This window comes from Portunus trituberculatus, chromosome 37, assembly GCF_017591435.1.
Source record: "Portunus trituberculatus isolate SZX2019 chromosome 37, ASM1759143v1, whole genome shotgun sequence".
Lineage (NCBI taxonomy): Eukaryota > Metazoa > Arthropoda > Malacostraca > Decapoda > Portunidae > Portunus > Portunus trituberculatus.
Window position 1 is genome coordinate 1,465,001 of NC_059291.1, and position 17,500 is coordinate 1,482,500.

The 17,500-nt window shown below is 42.7% G+C and overlaps 1 protein-coding gene across 1 annotated transcript in view; it reads left to right on the plus strand.

The window, feature by feature from the left end:
- Positions 1–17,500, plus strand: part of LOC123513976 (contactin-3-like) — a 321,726-nt gene that overhangs the window by 21,151 nt on the left and 283,075 nt on the right. Inside the window, 1 exon segment of the mRNA XM_045271494.1 lies at positions 6,437–6,454. Coding sequence (XP_045127429.1) covers positions 6,437–6,454 — 18 coding nt within the window.

The following is a 17,500-nucleotide window of genomic DNA, read 5'->3' on the forward strand; positions in this document are numbered from 1 at the left end:
GAGAGAGAGAGAGAGAGAGAGAGAGAGAGAGAGAGAGAGAGAGAGAGAGAGAGAGAGAGAGAGAGAGAGAGAGAGAGAGAGAGAGAGAGAGAAAGGAAAGGCATTTTAATTAAAGTGAAAACATGTTTACATTTTACACACACACACACACACACACACACACACACACACACACACACACACACACACACACACACACACACACACACACACACACACAAGCACAAAGAGAAAAAAATTAAACACACACACACACACACACACACACACACACACACACACACACACACACACACACACACACACACACACACACACACACACACACACACAGCACAGAGAAAAAATTAACACACACACACACACACACACACACACACACACACACACACACACACACACACACACACACACACACACACACACATTGAAACAAAATGTAACAAACACAATAGAGTTAACGGTCACAGAGCAAGAGAGACAGACAAACGCGGGAAGAATCAGACGAACAAGAATACGAGCTTCTTTGGGGATAAATAGCGAGGCTTCAAAGGCTTCAGAGACACAGTAAAGCCTTGAGACACTCTTAGAATCTTGGACCTGAGGGAAATCCAGTTGGAGATGAAGGACAGACAGACAGACACACACACACACACACACACACACACGCTCTCTTTCTTTCTCTCTCTCTCTCTCTCTCTCTCTCTCTCTCTCTCTCTCTCTCTCTCTCTCTCTCTCTCTCTCTTATCTTTACAACCTCTCCTCTCACACACTTTACACCCTACCCGTACACTTTCTATCACTACGTATCTCCCCGGTGCCTTCCTCGATTCCTCACCTCACAGCCTCCTAAAGTCTCTCCCTGCCTTTATCGCGCCTTCCTCTCGCCTCTTATCACCCACACCTATGCCTTCCATTACCATCAACACACCTTTCAAGAACTTTCTGCCCGTCATACACACTCTCTACCTCCACCTGACACTCCACCTTCCCTCATATCACGTCCATCAGCCACAGACACATGCGGGAACACTCACACAAACACACACACACACACACTCACGTATTCATTCCCCAGTTCACGGTAAGAGGTAGTCGAAAGATATTCCTCTTCTCCTCGTCTTCCCGACTCTGTATACTAGGATGTGAATGGTCGAAGGCGTGTTTCCTGCCCCTACAAATCATGCACGAGCTTTGAATGAACTTCTTGCTGCTGCCGTGTAGTGAGTAGTGTCGGTGGTAAGCAGAGATGGACGGCACTCGTAAATTCTCCTTCCAGTTGTTGACGCGATGGTTCTGTAAGACGCCGCGATAGAAATCCTGGGCTCGAGATGGAATGGTGTCTGGATGATGTAACTTGTTTTTGAGAGAGAGAGAGAGAGAGAGAGAGAGAGAGAGAGAGAGAGAGAGAGAGAGAGAGAGAGAGAGAGAGAGAGAGAGAGAGAGAGAGAGAGAGAGAGAGAGAGAGAGAGAGAGAGAGAGAGAGAGATTTTTTTTTTTAGTGATGTTTCTGTTTTCAAATGTTTTTTTTTTTTGTGCGCTGGTATACGGCTCTTGAAGTGGTGAAGGTCACACACACACACACACACACACACACACACACACACACACACACACACACACAATTAAATGAATGGGTCCGAAACGATTACTTCACTCTCCCTCCCTCCTCTTTCCTGATCCTCCCACTGGGCCTTTCACTCTATTAATTCTTCCCTCCCTTCGTCTCGTCCTTCCATCCCTTTCTCATCTCCAACAAACTTATATTCCTTCCTTCCTTTTCCACTTATATTTTCTCTCCGCGTCTCCTGCATCATTTTCTCCTTCTACTTTTCGTCCTCTAGTTTCTTTATTCAACTCGTTTTCTCCTATATTATTTCCGTCATTCTATTCAGTTCCTTCTTCATAGTCTATCCTTACGTCTTTCCCCATTATTATTTTTCATTCGCCTCATCATGTCCTCTCCATTCTTTCTATCTTTCCTTTTTGTCACTTTTTTTTATCTTCTTCCTTCGATAGCTTTTCTTAAATCCTTGATATTTGTTTTTTCTCTCTGCATTATCAAACGGAGAAGGAGGAGTGGAGTTTTCTTACCCAGATTGAGAAATACATATTGAGAAGCCAGGAGGAGTATAACGCAGGGGGATGCAAATTATTCCAGGTCTGAGAGATGTTTATTGTTCAGAAAAGTCTCAGGAAAATAATTCAGTTCAGCGTTTCGGAACAGAGAAAGCGAGATAATTCAACAGCGTCTTAAATATTAAAAATATTTGGTAGCAATATTTTTGGCTGATTTTATTTTGCATTTAAACTTCACAATTGCTAGATAGAATTTAACCCCTTCAGTACTGGAGACATTAAAGCTTTGAAATAATTCGTAAATGATTCTCGTTTTCTATAGACATCATAATCGGTGTCACAGAAAGGCTGGGTAAGTAAGTGTTGTGATTTTCTCTCGGACACACTAATGAAGCGTTGGGGTTGTGTTGGCTGTGGTTCATTTCCTGCCACCAGATTGCAGTGGCTTTGAGTATTATTTTAAAACACATACCTTAAAGCAAGTCATACGTTTTCTGAAAGCACTGTTTGTTTGAGCAGTGGACGGCTATGTTTTCGTACTAGAAGTGGATATAGTGAGAGTTATTATTTTCCCCTTAAAAACACATACAGCTTCTCTACACAGCAAGTTATCTCGTTTTTTGAAAGCACTGTTTGTTTGAGCAGTGGACGGCTATGTGATTGTACTTGTCACTTTACATTTCAGATCAGGAACATGAAATCAAGACACCCATGCTCCTATTTTTTGTCTTTCTTTTTTTTCTTTTGCCCTTGTCTGGTTTCCTTGACACAAAAAAAAGAAGAACAAATCTGTCACGCTTTTTATTCTTTTCTCTGTGTTATTTTGTGTTCTAGTTTCCTTGACACTAAGAAAATTGCAATACTCACAAATAACCTTTAAAGAAAGGACAAATCTTTCACTTATTTTATTCTTTTCTCTGTGTTATTTTGTGTTCCGCGTTCAGTATTGCCTTGAGAATGCTACGAGAGCAGTGCACACGTCGCGGGGCAAACACCAATTCTGTTGCTGGTGCTCACAACTCAGGCGTGACATTCCACAAGTCTGGCTCATGCACACCCACCGTTACTTGGGAGAGCGAGGTGAGCGGCGGCTTTGATGATGTCAATGGGAAAGCGGATGGAGAAGTTTTCTGTGACTTTTACAAATGCCTGACATGTGAAAACTGGGAATAATATTTTGTGTAAATGAACATTCTGGTGATAAAAGTGACGCATCTGTGAAGTGGGATTACTGACCTATTTACTGCTGGTATTAATGACGATAACAACAACAAAAACAATTAAAACAATATAGAAATAACAATAATAATAACAATAATAATAATAATAATAATAATAATAATAATAATAATAATAATAATAATAATAATAATAGTAATAATAATAATCGTATGTAGCACTCATGGAAACACGCGCGTGCTATTCTAAAATGAACTAATTTGTTGCAATGAAAGGTCATCCATTTATTAATTTTAATTAGTAGTAGTGAAGGGGCAGAGAGGAGAAGAGAGGAGAGGAGAGGAGAGAATAGGAATGATGAAGAGAGAAGAGGAGAGGAGAAGAGAGGAATGGAGAGAAGAGGAGAGGAGAGGAGAGGAGAAGAGAAAAAGAGAGAAGAAAGAGGAGAGAAGAAAGAGGAGAGGAGAGGAGAGGAGGGAGAGGAGAGGAGAGGAGAGGAGAGGAAAGGTGAGGAGAGAAGAGTGGAGATGAAAACAGAAGAAAAAAAAATTATGAAAAAATCCATGATAAGAAGGACAACGACGAAAAGAACATAAAGAAAACGATGAAGAAATAAAAGGACGCCAAGAAAATGAAAAAAAAGAAAAGAAAATGGAAGAGAAACACGAATATCAAGAAAGACAAACAGAGAAAAGGAAATACGAAAATAAAGAAGCAAGAAAAGGAGAAAGGAAGAAGCTGATGGTAAACAGTCTCAGCGCTGGAGACCCTTTGCTTCTCCTCCTCCTCCTCCTCCTCCTCCTCCTCCTCCTCCTCCTCCTCCTCCTCCTCCTCCTCCTCCTCCAGCAACGCGCCTCACAGACTTTCTCGTAATAATCCACAAATCTGCGGCCAAGCGGAGACGGAGAGGGAGGAAGAATACGTGAAAGGAATGGGGAAGAAGGAGAAAATGAAGGAGAGGAAGCAGAAGGAAAAGATAGACAGAGGAAGGGATCTCTTTTTCGCTGGAAAGGGATCTAGCCAGAGGGAGGGATGGGTGGCTGTACACAAGGACCTTGTATTTGATTTACTGCTCATTATGGAGGCTGGTAAAAGTAATAAGTAAATGTAAGAGGCGTCCCATGCTGTCTGTATGATGTGTGACTGACTGGCATTACGTAACCCAACTGTGTCTTGACTCCAGCACTGTGACGGTGGGACTTCGTGTGTTATTCCTCTGATACGTAACGTTCCAACAAGCAGCACTGCATCCTTAGTGTTACGTGACATACTTATTACAGGTAACACGCTCTGACTACAGGTAAGCATACACAGGTACCCAGACGTGACACGGAGAATATACGTACCATTTACGGACAAGAGAAAACGAATCTGAATGTTATAGTGACACGCTGACACTGTTTTGTTACTGTCTGTTATCTGCTGCGCCACATTTCAGGCAGGGAGTGGATCAAGATTTTTTTTTTCTCTTATCTCCTTCAATTCTTTCTTGTTCTTAGTCTTTATTCCTTTCTTATCTCTTTCTTATTATCTATATCTCTGGTCTCTTCAGATTCTGCAGTTCTTATTTACTGATTCTTTAACTACCCTTTCTTCATCTCCCGTTTGCTTCTCTTAGTCTGTTATTGCCTCTCAAACAAGTTCTTCCCTCTTGTTCTGAGTCGTGAAACAGCGGTAAATCCTCCAAACTGGGATAATTTTTTTTTTTAACCAGTAACAAAGACTCCGTAAAAGTATAAATAACGAAAGTGTATAAAATTTTCTCATACGGTTTAGTCACAATTTTCATTTATAATTCAGATTTAAAGCACAATAAATATGAACTCTTGACACAATGATATATCAATGTACAATAAGGTTTTCGCCCTAAATCTTGCTCTTTACACTCCCTTTCAATTCTTTCCCTTTTTTACTGACCCCTCCCCTCCTTCTCTCGTCTCTCCTACGCTCTCCTAACCATAATCCTTCCAGTTATCTCCCTTGTATCTCCCTTTCCTTCTCCTCTTCCTCCTACATTTCCTCCTGTACCCTTCCTTTCTCCTCTTCTTCCTACTCTTCTTCCAGTACCCTTTCTTTCTCCTTTTCCTCCTACTCTTCCTCCTGTACCATATCCCTCTTCTCTTCCTCCTACTCTTCCTCCAGTACCCTTTCCTTCTCCTCTTCCTCCTACTCTTCCTCCTGTACCTCTTCCTTCTCCTCTTCCTCCTGTACCCTTTCCTTCTCCTCTTCCACCTCCTCTTCCTCCTACTCTTCTTCCTGCACCCTTTCTTTCTCCTCTTAGTCCTACTCTTCCTTCTGTACCCTTCCTCCTACTCTCCCTTCTGTACCCTTTCTTTCTCCTCCTCCTCCTCCTCCTACTCATCCTCCTGTAGAGCTTCTCGTCCACTAAAAGGGAGAATTATTGAAGGAAAGTCTAAATTCAACTTCTCTGGTTTGCTTTAAACGACTTGAAGTTCAAATTACATCAACGCACCGATACTGTTTCTCTCTCGTGATGAAGCCAATTAAGTGAGTGGCCTCGTACTGTTCCCGGGCCGTCGTTCATTATCATTGTTATTATTCATCGCGTGGGTAAATGGTTAATTACGAGTCATTTGAATTTCATAAATGTAGAAGAGGGGAAAAATTGAAAAAAAAAAGGAATGCCCCATAAAATTGCTTACAATGTACCAATAAATTCATATAAACCTCAATGTGTGTGTGTCCAATTAAATGGGTTGGGGTAGACCAGCTTCCCCTACCCTCCCCCCTCTTTTCCCTCTCTCTCTCTCTCTCTCTCTCTCTCTCTCTCTCTCTCTCTCTCTCTCTCTCTCCACAGGTGAAGCAGCGACGTGAGGCAGGTGACGCAGATGCTTGTGGTGGTAGTGTTCCTGGTAGTGTTGGTCTGTGGCATAACTTCCTTTGATCATCCTTGTAAACTGACCAAATACCCTCAACTAATGTCTGTAGGCACCATACTTCACCACCTGGATTGACGACCCCTGTAGTGAACACTTACTACTTACTCCCGCCTCACACTACACAGACTGACAGCACGAGGGGACGGGAGGGCGGCTAGGAGGGGAGGGAAGGACCAGGGAGGCTCAGGAGACAAGGCTGGGGATATAGGAAGGGCACTTAACTGTACATCAAACATCATTATTTGGTTATTTAGTTGTGTTCGTTCTCATCTTTTCAGAAACTCCACTTGGAATTTGTGAGTATTGTATAATTGTGGCAGTTTAAGACAGGGTGAGCGGAGACTCGTCCCGTGAGGGTCACACCACCACAGCTACCACCACTACCACCACCACCACCACCACCACACCGCAGCCACACTCAAGGTCATGTCACACTCACACAGGGACGAGGTCACCAGCAGGTCACCCTCGCACCGCCGCCTTTGCCACATCACACATGCTCTTTAGCCGCTTCTTAGTCGCTACATCTGAGTCTCACCTGTCTAACATTCTAGCATTTTGTTGCTGTCTAGTGAGGACTGTCTGGCGTCACGGTGGGTGCTGGCTGGCCAGCCGCCACCACCACCACCGACGCCGCCCACTTGGGAATGACGGCAGGCTCTCATAATAAGCACCATCCTATTAATTAAATTTAGCAACTAACAAATGTGGTAATTGCCACCTAAGGGAACACCACTTGAGCTTGTTAACGAGGGAACAACGCCACACACCACATCCCTCCCTGCCGCCAAGCATCAACACACACACACACACACACACACACACACACACACACACACACACACACACACACACACACACACACACACACACACACACACACACACACACACACACACACACACACACACACACACACACACACACACACACACACACACACACACACACACACACACACACACACTCAAACACACACGGCGCGAAAATTACTGATTAACTCAGACAAATGATTCTCATTTCAGCTCCAAATTACTTTGCTTTTTAACGCCTTCATGAAAGTGTCACCATCATTAAGTAGCCCGCCGTCTTTCCTCTCCCTCGTCCCCACCAACACCTCCACCAGTCCTCCACACCCAGGCCTGGCGTGGCGGCGTCACGGTCAAGGAGGCTGCTAGGGAGGACATTTTTAGACCGAGATAGTCATCAATACAACACACACACACACACACACACACACACACACACACACACACACACACACACACACACACACACACACACACTATTTTTTCTCAAATCATGTACCGTTAGTTTTTTTTATTCTTTTTATCTACCAGAAGTTGAAAGTGTCAAACTATCCAATCGGTCATGTCCATCCAGCGTGACACACCCACGCACACACACACACACACACACACACACACACACACACACACACACACACACACACACACACACACACACACACACACACACACACACACACACACACACACACACACACACACACACACACACACACACACACACACACACACACACACACACACACACACACACACACACACACACACACACACACACACACACACGTCCTGTATTTCATTCCCTTGCCATTCTATGTGTCACAGCATAACTAGTGCATTTTTTTTACTATAAACTGCTTGTTGTTATCACTGCTGTTTCCTGTTGTTGATGTCATGAGTGTTGAGTGTTGTCACTGTTCATTGTAGCTGAGGCTTACTCTGTGTGTGCGCTACTGTGTCGCTATGCCCGCCGCCGCTACCTCGGACACACGCCTCTACACGCACAACTGCCCGCCATGCATATGTCTGTCTGTGCTTTCAGTGTGCCTGCATCTTTCCGCTGTCATGCATACTTCTGTTTCAGCTAACGCGGCGATGTAAGTTGAACCTGTGTACTACTGCGACTACTTCCTGAGAGAGAGAGAGAGAGAGAGAGAGAGAGAGAGAGAGAGAGAGAGAGAGAGAGAGAGAGAGAGAGAGAGAGAGAGAGAGAGAGAGAGAGAGAGAGAGAGAGAGAGAGAGAGAGAGAGAGAGAGAGAGAGAGAGAGAGAGAGAGAGAGAGAGAGAGAGAGAGAGAGAGAGAGAGAGAGAGAGAGAGAGAGAGAGAGAGAGGGGGAAATTTCTAATTGAAAGGACACACCGTATGGAAAGTAATGCACATGGATACGTGTACATGCCAGTGTACAGCCACGCACACACTGGGCGGACACTCCAGCATTGCCCTTTCTTCCCACATGCAGAATAAAAATCCCTTGCTTGGCCATTTGTGTATATATGAATATTAAAAAGTGTTAGCGGCGCGGCGGTGCTCGGCGCGACTGTCTGCGTCTCCGGGCTCATTAATGGATCGCCGGCAGGTGTGACAGGTTTGTGGCGTAATGGCCCATGACGCCATAATGCCTCACTAATGGCGCCAATTTTGCACAAAGTGGAAAAAATTTGCATATTTAAGTGTCCAGTGTTTTAGACTAACAGAAACACACCTGGGTATTGAACACATTCACACACATAAAACAGAGACTGCACACCCACACACACACACACACACACACACACACACACACACACACACACACACACACACACACAAACACACACATACATACACTAATTCTCCCTCACACGGCCCACACTGTTGGGTGAATTCGTCCAAATGGCGTGAATGTGGTGTGAGTTCATGGTTGTTTCGATTTCTCGACCAATACTGCTGACGAGATGCGGACGCGGTCGTGTGGGCGAGTGGACGTCCTTCTGATATCCCCCTGACACCGCCTCACCCCGCCAGGTAATGCCTCCCGCGCGTCGATGGCAGGTAAACCCGCTTGCACTGTCCATAAAGGAGAAACGAGGGCTGGGAAAGACCATGCACAGCCCTCAATGCGCTCCACTTACTCCCATGACACAGTGCTTTCCAGGTGTTTTCACGGGACACTGAAGCCTGGATGGGAGAGGAGAGCAGGTGAGGGCCAGAAGGGTAGGTCATGGCAAAGGGGGCCTGAAATACTCCTCACTTTCCTTCATATAGAACTTTTATCCTGTGTGCATTGTAGCCTAAGAGGAGGAAAGCAGTAAGTGTGTGTGTGTGTGTGTGTGTGTGTGTGTGTGTGTGTGTGTGTGTGTGTGTGTGTGTGTGTGTTTGTGTGTGTGTAGCCCAGTACTTCAAGAGAGACACATAACCACAAGATGCCCTGCCGCCATGGAAGGAGCCTCAGGTAGGAGCCACAACAAACAGCCCTATATACCCTTGCGGAAGAATAAAATAATATATAAAGAAAATATTATTGCTATCACATCTTTCTTCCTCCTCCTCCTCCTCCTCCTCCTCCTCCTCCTCCTCCTCCTCCTCCTCCTCCTCCTCCTCCTCCTCTTCCTCCTCCTTCTCCTTCTCCTCCTCCTCCTTCTCCTCCTCCTCCTCCTTCACTTGGTACTTCTTTAACTACTACTACTACTACTACTACTACTACTACTACTACTACTACTACTACTACTACTACTACTACTACTACCAAAAATAATAATAAAAATGATAATGATAATGATAATAATAATAATAATGATAACAATAGTAATAATAATAATAATAATAAGTAATAATAACACTACTGATATCACCTGCTACTACTACTACTACTAATGAAAATAATAGCAATGATAACACCACCACCACAATGACAACTACATATATATAAAAAAAATATATATAGCCATCAAAAAATAACTAACTCACCACAAAACCCATACCGAACTGAAAAAATGTAAAGAAATATTCCAGGCAAGACTTAAGCTTCACTCAAATAGCCAAACTTGAATTAATCTAACCCACCTCACATACCAACACCACCACCACCACCACCACCTCACTGGAAAGCTGGAGAGGAAAGGAAGGCATGAAAAAGGTGGAAGAGTGGGGATGCTATCAAGAAGGAATGGAAAGGGAGAGAGAATGTTCCTGAATGATGGAGGAAAAAATGCACAAACAGAACACAGAATTGTATTAACTGGGGACAGAAAAGATGCAAAGACACAGCCAATAAACGAGAGAGAGAGAGAGAGAGAGAGAGAGAGAGAGAGAGAGAGAGAGAGAGAGAGAGAGAGAGAGAGAGAGAGAGAGAGAGAGAGAGAGAGAGAGAGAGAGAGAGAGAGAGAGAGAGAGAGAGAGAATGGAAGGGAGTGCATGCAAAGCCATACTGTGACTGAAACGAGATAAAGAAAAAAGAAGAAAGTAAAGAAAAATCAGAATAAGAGCAATGATGAATAAGATTAGGAAAAATGGAAAATCAATAATAATAGAGAAGAAGAAGTAGAAGAAGAAGAAGAAGAAGAAGAAGAAACAGAAGAAGAAAATGAAAAAACGAAGAAAAGATGATGATGACGATGAAAAGAAGAAGAAAGAAGAAAAGAAGAAAAAGAAGAAAAAGAAGAAAGAAGAAGACGAAAAGAAGACAAAAAGAAAAAAGAGTAAAAAGAAGAGGATGAAAACAAATAGAATAAATAAGCGAGAGAAAGAGAAAAAGAGCAGAACAAACGAAAGAAGAGAAAGAAGAAAGAGGAAACATGAGCAAAATAAGAAAGGAAAAGAAAAGTTGTCAGAAAGAGAGAGAGAGAGAGAGAGAGAGAGAGAGAGAGAGAGAGAGAGAGAGAGAGAGAGAGAGAGAGAGAGAGAGAGAGAGAGAGAGAGAGAGAGAGAGAGAGAGAGAGAGAGAGAGCGTCGCCACTGCATTCCGCAACACTACTTGGAGAACTTAAGTCTTCCAGAATTTGTTGTTGGCACGCTTCTTCCTCCTCCTCCTCCTCCTCCTCCTCCTCCTCCTTCTCTTCCTCCTCCTCCTCCTTCTCTTCCTCTTCCTCCTCCTCCTCCATCTATGCTAAATGTAATCTCAGTAAGGCAGTAATTCAACCTTCGAAAGCAGTAGCAGCAGCAGTACTACCACCACCACCACCACCAGAGGGAAGAGGAGGAGGAGGAAGAGGAGGAAGAGGAGGAGGAGGAGGAGGAGGAGGAGGAAGAGAAGGAGGAGGAGGAGGAGGATTTTGAAACGGTCACTAATGTTATTCGGAGATAAAGAAAATGAAAAGAGAGAAGAAACTGGCGATGCTTCGTTACATGTATTATTGCAGTGAAGGAGGAATAGGAGGAGGAGGAGGAGGAGGAGGAGGAGGAGGAGGAGGAGGAGGAGGAGGAGGAGGAGGAGGAGGAGGAGGAGGAGGAGGAGGGGGAGGAGTAGGAGGAACAAGGTGGCACGATGATGAGACTTAACATTCAATTAACTCTCACTTTTCTCTCTCTCTCTCTCTCTCTCTCTCTCTCTCTCTCTCTCTCTCTCTCTCTCTCTCTGTCTCTCTCTCTCCTGTTCACACAGTTATATACACATTAAGGCGAGTTATACCAATTAGTATACACTGATGTCCGTAACACGCTCTAACATATATATAACTATAAAAATCTTTCTCTCTCCCTCACCCTCTCTCTCTCTCTCTCTCTCTCTCTCTCTCTCTCTGTCTCTTTCGTGCAGCATTCCAGACCCCACAACATCTGGAAGACTAATTCGAGACAGACCTAAACTCGCAGCGCCAAGAAACTGCAGCTGCTGGAGGTAATCTGCCGCTAATGGACGCCAAGGAAAAGCTAATGTCACTGCTGGACTCCCTCTGCTTCCCTGGGTGTACATCTCAGACAGAATCAACAGGGGCGGGACTGTGCTCCAAGCCTCGCAAAGTGTTAAAGTGAGAAGGAGAATGGCGATTTGATTATCTGTGTCTGTTAATCTCCTGTAGAGTGATAGGCGAGTGGGAGTTGAAGAGAGGGTGATTAAGATAACAGAAGGTGGAGTTAGAGATAGAAGAAAATGTGGGATGAGGTTAAACGCATTTTTAGTATTTCTTATTTCATTCACCGAAACTTAATGAAATTTATATAGAATGACCTACATGTACACTCAGTAACAACATGCTAAAATTTCAAGCCAATTGGATTTACCGTAAGTGACCCGTTTTTTTTTATATCTTCGCCTCTCCCCTTAAGGAAAGTATTATGTAAAGAGAAAATATTGGGAGAGGAAAATGATGAAATAGAAGATGTATTTATCAGAGGAGGAATATCGAAACAATTCTGCTTATAAACCCAAAGCATCCAGTTAGTGTTCTTAATTTGCTACGTGGTTCACACGCCCACACACGTTTTCAACCGATCCACTCACTGAGAATGTCGCAGCAAATCCGACATTCTCAACAACTATGCAAGAAATTCCTTATAAAAAATGCACCTGTCTGGCTTTGGGCTTTATACAACACACGTCTGTTTTGAATCAGACAATACGAAGACATCTGATAATGTTGTATAAAAAAAAGATAAGCGCACAGATACATAGATACATACAATAACAAAATATAAAACGATATATAAATAGAGGACAGCAAACCCCTTCCTCCGTATGTTTGCATCCTCAATACAACAAATATGTACAGGGGCGATTCAGTTATTCCCAACACGTAATGTAGACCGTCTTGTCTCGGCAACGCCCCTTGAAGTGGAAAGTCACCATCATACATAGATAAAGAATACAAGAGAAGAGTAAACACCACTAGATTTATTAGCGTTGACGAGGCTGTGAGAGATAAACTACACTCCTGACTATGAAATAAAACGCAAGATAGATTGACTGCACTAATCTCAACCAAGGAGTAGAAAACGAAACGAACAGTGACATAAATCGTACACCACCACTGTGCCAACATTCAGGCTGACGAGAATACAAAGAAACACTCATCACGAGGAGCCCCACGAACATCCGACTGATAATGACAGCTTAAGGTACAGCAACACCTTGCCGCCAATACACCAGTCGATAGAAGATATTAGTGCGGCAAAATGGCGTAACAAAAAACCTGAAAGCCTTCCGTATTGACTCTGATGATAAAAGCTGGTCGCGTAATGGTCCAATTAAGGGATAATGAGAGGCACATTTGTGAGAGACGAGGCAAAGATTACACAGCCACGCTCCGCAATTACTCTAGCTCCCTTATTTAATTCAATCCTCGTAAATAAAAGTGAATGGCACGCAAAGAGCAATAACTACACAACCGGCGAAATTCTGCAACAACACGGGGGAATTCAAGAAAGGAATGCAACACACGCACCTTCACCGATTTACATGTCAAGAACCTTTCGTTAATGAAAATGCTACGCCCTCAAACACAAGTGAGGAGGACAGCCGTGACAAACAGGTCTTGTCTTCTTGCCAGCACAAACCACAGACTGTTTAACCTTACAAGGCACGAAACGGTACGCTAATTACAGATCACGAGGCTCCTCTGGACGTGCGGTGTGGTGGTGGTAATCAGCAGGAAGACAGAACTCTCCCCCACGCTAAGTCTGGCCATTACTGGGGCACCACAGCGAGGTTCAGGCTGCACGCTGAGGCGTAATGATCACCTAACGTGTTTTCATTCAAGGATTATCGCAATATTAATGTGCCGATGTAACCTTGATATGTTTTTTTTTTTTTTCATCTGTACATTTAAAAGTTGCATAATTTTCCTGCAATAGGCAAAAAGTCATTTGATACTCGTAAAAAGTAATAGTTTCTATAATAGGTATATATTTTCATTATTGAAAGATAAAAGTTAGATATTGAATTTAGTCACTATTACTGAAAGTTGCTTAATTATTTCTCGTCAGTAAATGCACAAGTTCTTTAATACTCAAAATGTTAGTATGGTAAAAAAAAAATTGTCAGTTATGAAATATAAGAAATATATCGAATAAAACAAATATTATAACTTCCTCGGACAGAAATGCAGCCCAAACACACGAGCAACAAGACAAGGCTGCAGATCCCAACATTTTTATTTCGTTAGTACATCCGGAAGTTGTTTAATATGTCCCTCACAAATGGTCACAAGTTCAGTACACAGCCAGAGAAGTGACACAAAAAATGGAGATGGATACGTGTGGCAGTGGACAAGCCCAGCAAGTCGCGGTCTGTGGCCCAAAGCTTGCATTTTGCACCACGAACATGGACTCAGTGCCTGAAAAGACCGCAACACCGCACGACAGGCACCCCTCCCCCAACCACAACTGCTTCAACACAAACGATACTCATTTTTCTATACCAGCGCGGGATAATTCATCGGGAGAAGTCTTTATACAAACCCCACACACGATAAAACTGCGTGATGTCATTATGCATAACCCATAAAGCAACTCAGACTGAATTTCTTTTCGACACACCGAGGCAGGATAAACGTTCAAGGGAAAAAAAAAATCCAGAAAAAGCAGCTCCCAGAAAGAGGAAACGAGAGAGAGAAAAGAAATACACAAGAGCCACGATATACAACACAAAAAAAAGTCAAAAATGTCTACAATGTACGTCTTCTTCGCCAAAACATGGGATGGAAAGCAAAAGCCGCCACAGAAACGAGATACGAGGAAAAACGTGCAGTAATTTGCCACCTCGCCTCACGTAACAGGTTAGTTAGTCCTCACCTGTTATATGGAGAAGAGTTACGGTCTCCTTACCACGCTACAAATGCCAGGTAATTAGAGGCTGCTATACGTGAGGTGACCAACGTGAAACTGTGCCGCCATGGATCACACACCCCAACAGAGACACTCACTCACACTTATATAACCAGACATACACACATACACATCTCCCATTTATCAGGTCCTTGCCATCATAAATCAAGTAAAGGCCAACCCAGAGTGTTAAATATTGCAACACCAAACCATTACCTACGTTCCCCAACCAAAAAAAAAAAAAAAAAAAAAAAAAAATAGAAAAATGAAAGAAAGGAGGATAAAACCAGAAAATAAATGAAGAAATAGAAAATGAAAGAGAAATTAGATAAAAAAAAACTGAAAAAAATATACAGAAGAAAGAAAAAACGATAAAAAAGATTGAAAAATAAAGAAAATAACTAGTGTGGCGATCTACCTCCATCTACTCAGGTGACAACGCTAATCAGGCCTCACGTCAGATTACCTCACGCGCACCACCACCACCACCCCGACGAGCGCACAGAGATCAGTCATACACTCACCGCGCACACGAGGCTTCAATGTGTGTGAGGAACAGACACACCACGCAACAAAAACCAGCTCGAACACACATTTTCCAAAACACTCGCTTGTCTCTCACTTAAGATGATTGAGTGGGAAAGAAAAAAACGTGGCTGAGATGCTGCCGTAAATTGATAGTATTAGTAGCAGTAGTAGTAGCAGTAGCAGTAGCAGTAGTAGTAGTAGTAGTAGTAGTAGTAGTAGTAGTAGTAGTAGTAGTAGTAGTAGAGAGAGAGAGAGAGAGAGAGAGAGAGAGAGAGAGAGAGAGAGAGAGAGAGAGAGAGAGAGAGAGAGAGAGAGAGAGAGAGAGAGAGAGAGAGAGAGAGAGAGAGAGAAGGCTGACAAAGTGGACACAAAAGAAGTACTACAGAATGGGAGTAGCTGGGATGAGTGATATGAATACAAGGAGGAGGAGGAGGAGGAAGAGGAGGAGGAGGAGGAGGAGGAGGAGGAGGAGGAGGAGGAGGAGGAGGAGGAGAGGAGGAGGAGGAGGAGGAGGAGGAGGAGGAGGAGGAGGAGGACATTGAAGAAACGACGCACGAAGACGGTGGCAGGCTGACAAGTGTGACCTACGAGGAGAGTGCCGGCTGTAGAGAAGGAGGAGGAGGAGGAGGAGGAGGAGGTGTAGAGAGAAGAGGCAAGAGGGAGACAGTTAATATATCGAAAGTGTTTAGATGTGACAAATCCTAGGAGGGGGGAAGAGAGAGAGAGAGAGAGAGAGAGAGAGAGAGAGAGAGAGAGAGAGAGAGAGAGAGAGAGAGAGAGAGAGAGAGAGAGAGAGAGAGAGAGAGAGAGACTGAAATGAAGATAATTGATCAAACGACAGGAGGAAAAACATCACACACGATAAAAAGGAACACACTAATAACAAACATACGTACAAATAATGGCAAAGCAGCGAAAGGTTTGAGGAAATGACTTTATGAAGACAAACTACTAAAAAAACACAAAACTATTACGACAAACTATTAAGAAAAAAAACACACAAAATATTAAGAAAAAAAAAAACATAAAACGAATAGATGAGCAAAGGAATGAATAGATAAATAAAGCAAATAATTAATGGAACCCTGCAAGTGAGATGAGAACAGAGAAGAAAAAAAGAAATAACAAGAAATAGATGAAAGAAAACGGGGACACGTAAGCGAATACCGAAAAGGTGAGCAAAGAAGTGAACAGAAAAATAAAACAAATAATTAATGGAACCAGGGAAGTGAGAAGAGAATAGAGAGAAACAAGAAATAAGCAAGAAATAAATGAAAAAAGAGGACAGGTAAACGAATAACGAATAAAGGAAGAGGAAGAGAAGGAAGAGGACGAGAAAGAAGAACGAACACAAAATAAAATAGAAGAAAAATGTAGCAGAGAGAGAGAGAGAGAGAGAGAGGAAATAAAGGGGAAAGAGAAAGTTTCCGAGAATATGAAACGAGGCAAAAAAACGAAAGGATAAACCATGAAAAATTAAATGAAGGAAAGACAAAGAAGAAACAAAAGAAAAAACACAAAGAAATACATACATAACTTGCTCCACAAAGGAAAGGAAAGGAAAGAAAAGAAAGAAAGCAAATGGAAACTGAACTTCACATTAGCGAAGGAAATAAAATACGAACAGAGGAAACAAAGTATGCATGAACAAAATGAGAAATAAATATAAGGAGGAGGAGGAGGAGGAGGAGGAGGAGGAGGAGGAGGAGGAGGAGGAGGAGGAGGAGGAGGAGGAGGAGGAGGAGGAGGAGGAGGAGGAGGAGGAGGAGGAAGGAGGAGGAAAACATGGAGGAATGAATGAGTAAAAATGATAATGATAATGATAATAATAATAATAAATACTAATAATAATAAAAACAATAATAATAATAATTGATAATGACGAAAATAATAATAATGATAATGATAATAATAATAATAATGATAATGATAACATAAATAACAACAATAATAATAATAACAACAACAACAACAACAACAACAACAACAACAATAACAATAATAATAATAACAACAACAATAACAAGAACAAGAAAAAAAAGGAGTAAAAGAAGAAAAAGAAGAAGAAGAAGAGGAAGAAGAAGTAGAAGAAGAGGGGAAGAAGAAGAACAAACACAAATGTATATTATAAGGAGGGGAAAAGAATAACAATAACAAGAATAAGAGAAGAAGGAAGAGAAAAGAGAGAAGGAAGAGAAGGAGGAAAAAAGAAAAATCATTCTCAATTGCAGCAGTAGTAGCAGTAGCAGTAGTAGTAGTAGTAGTAG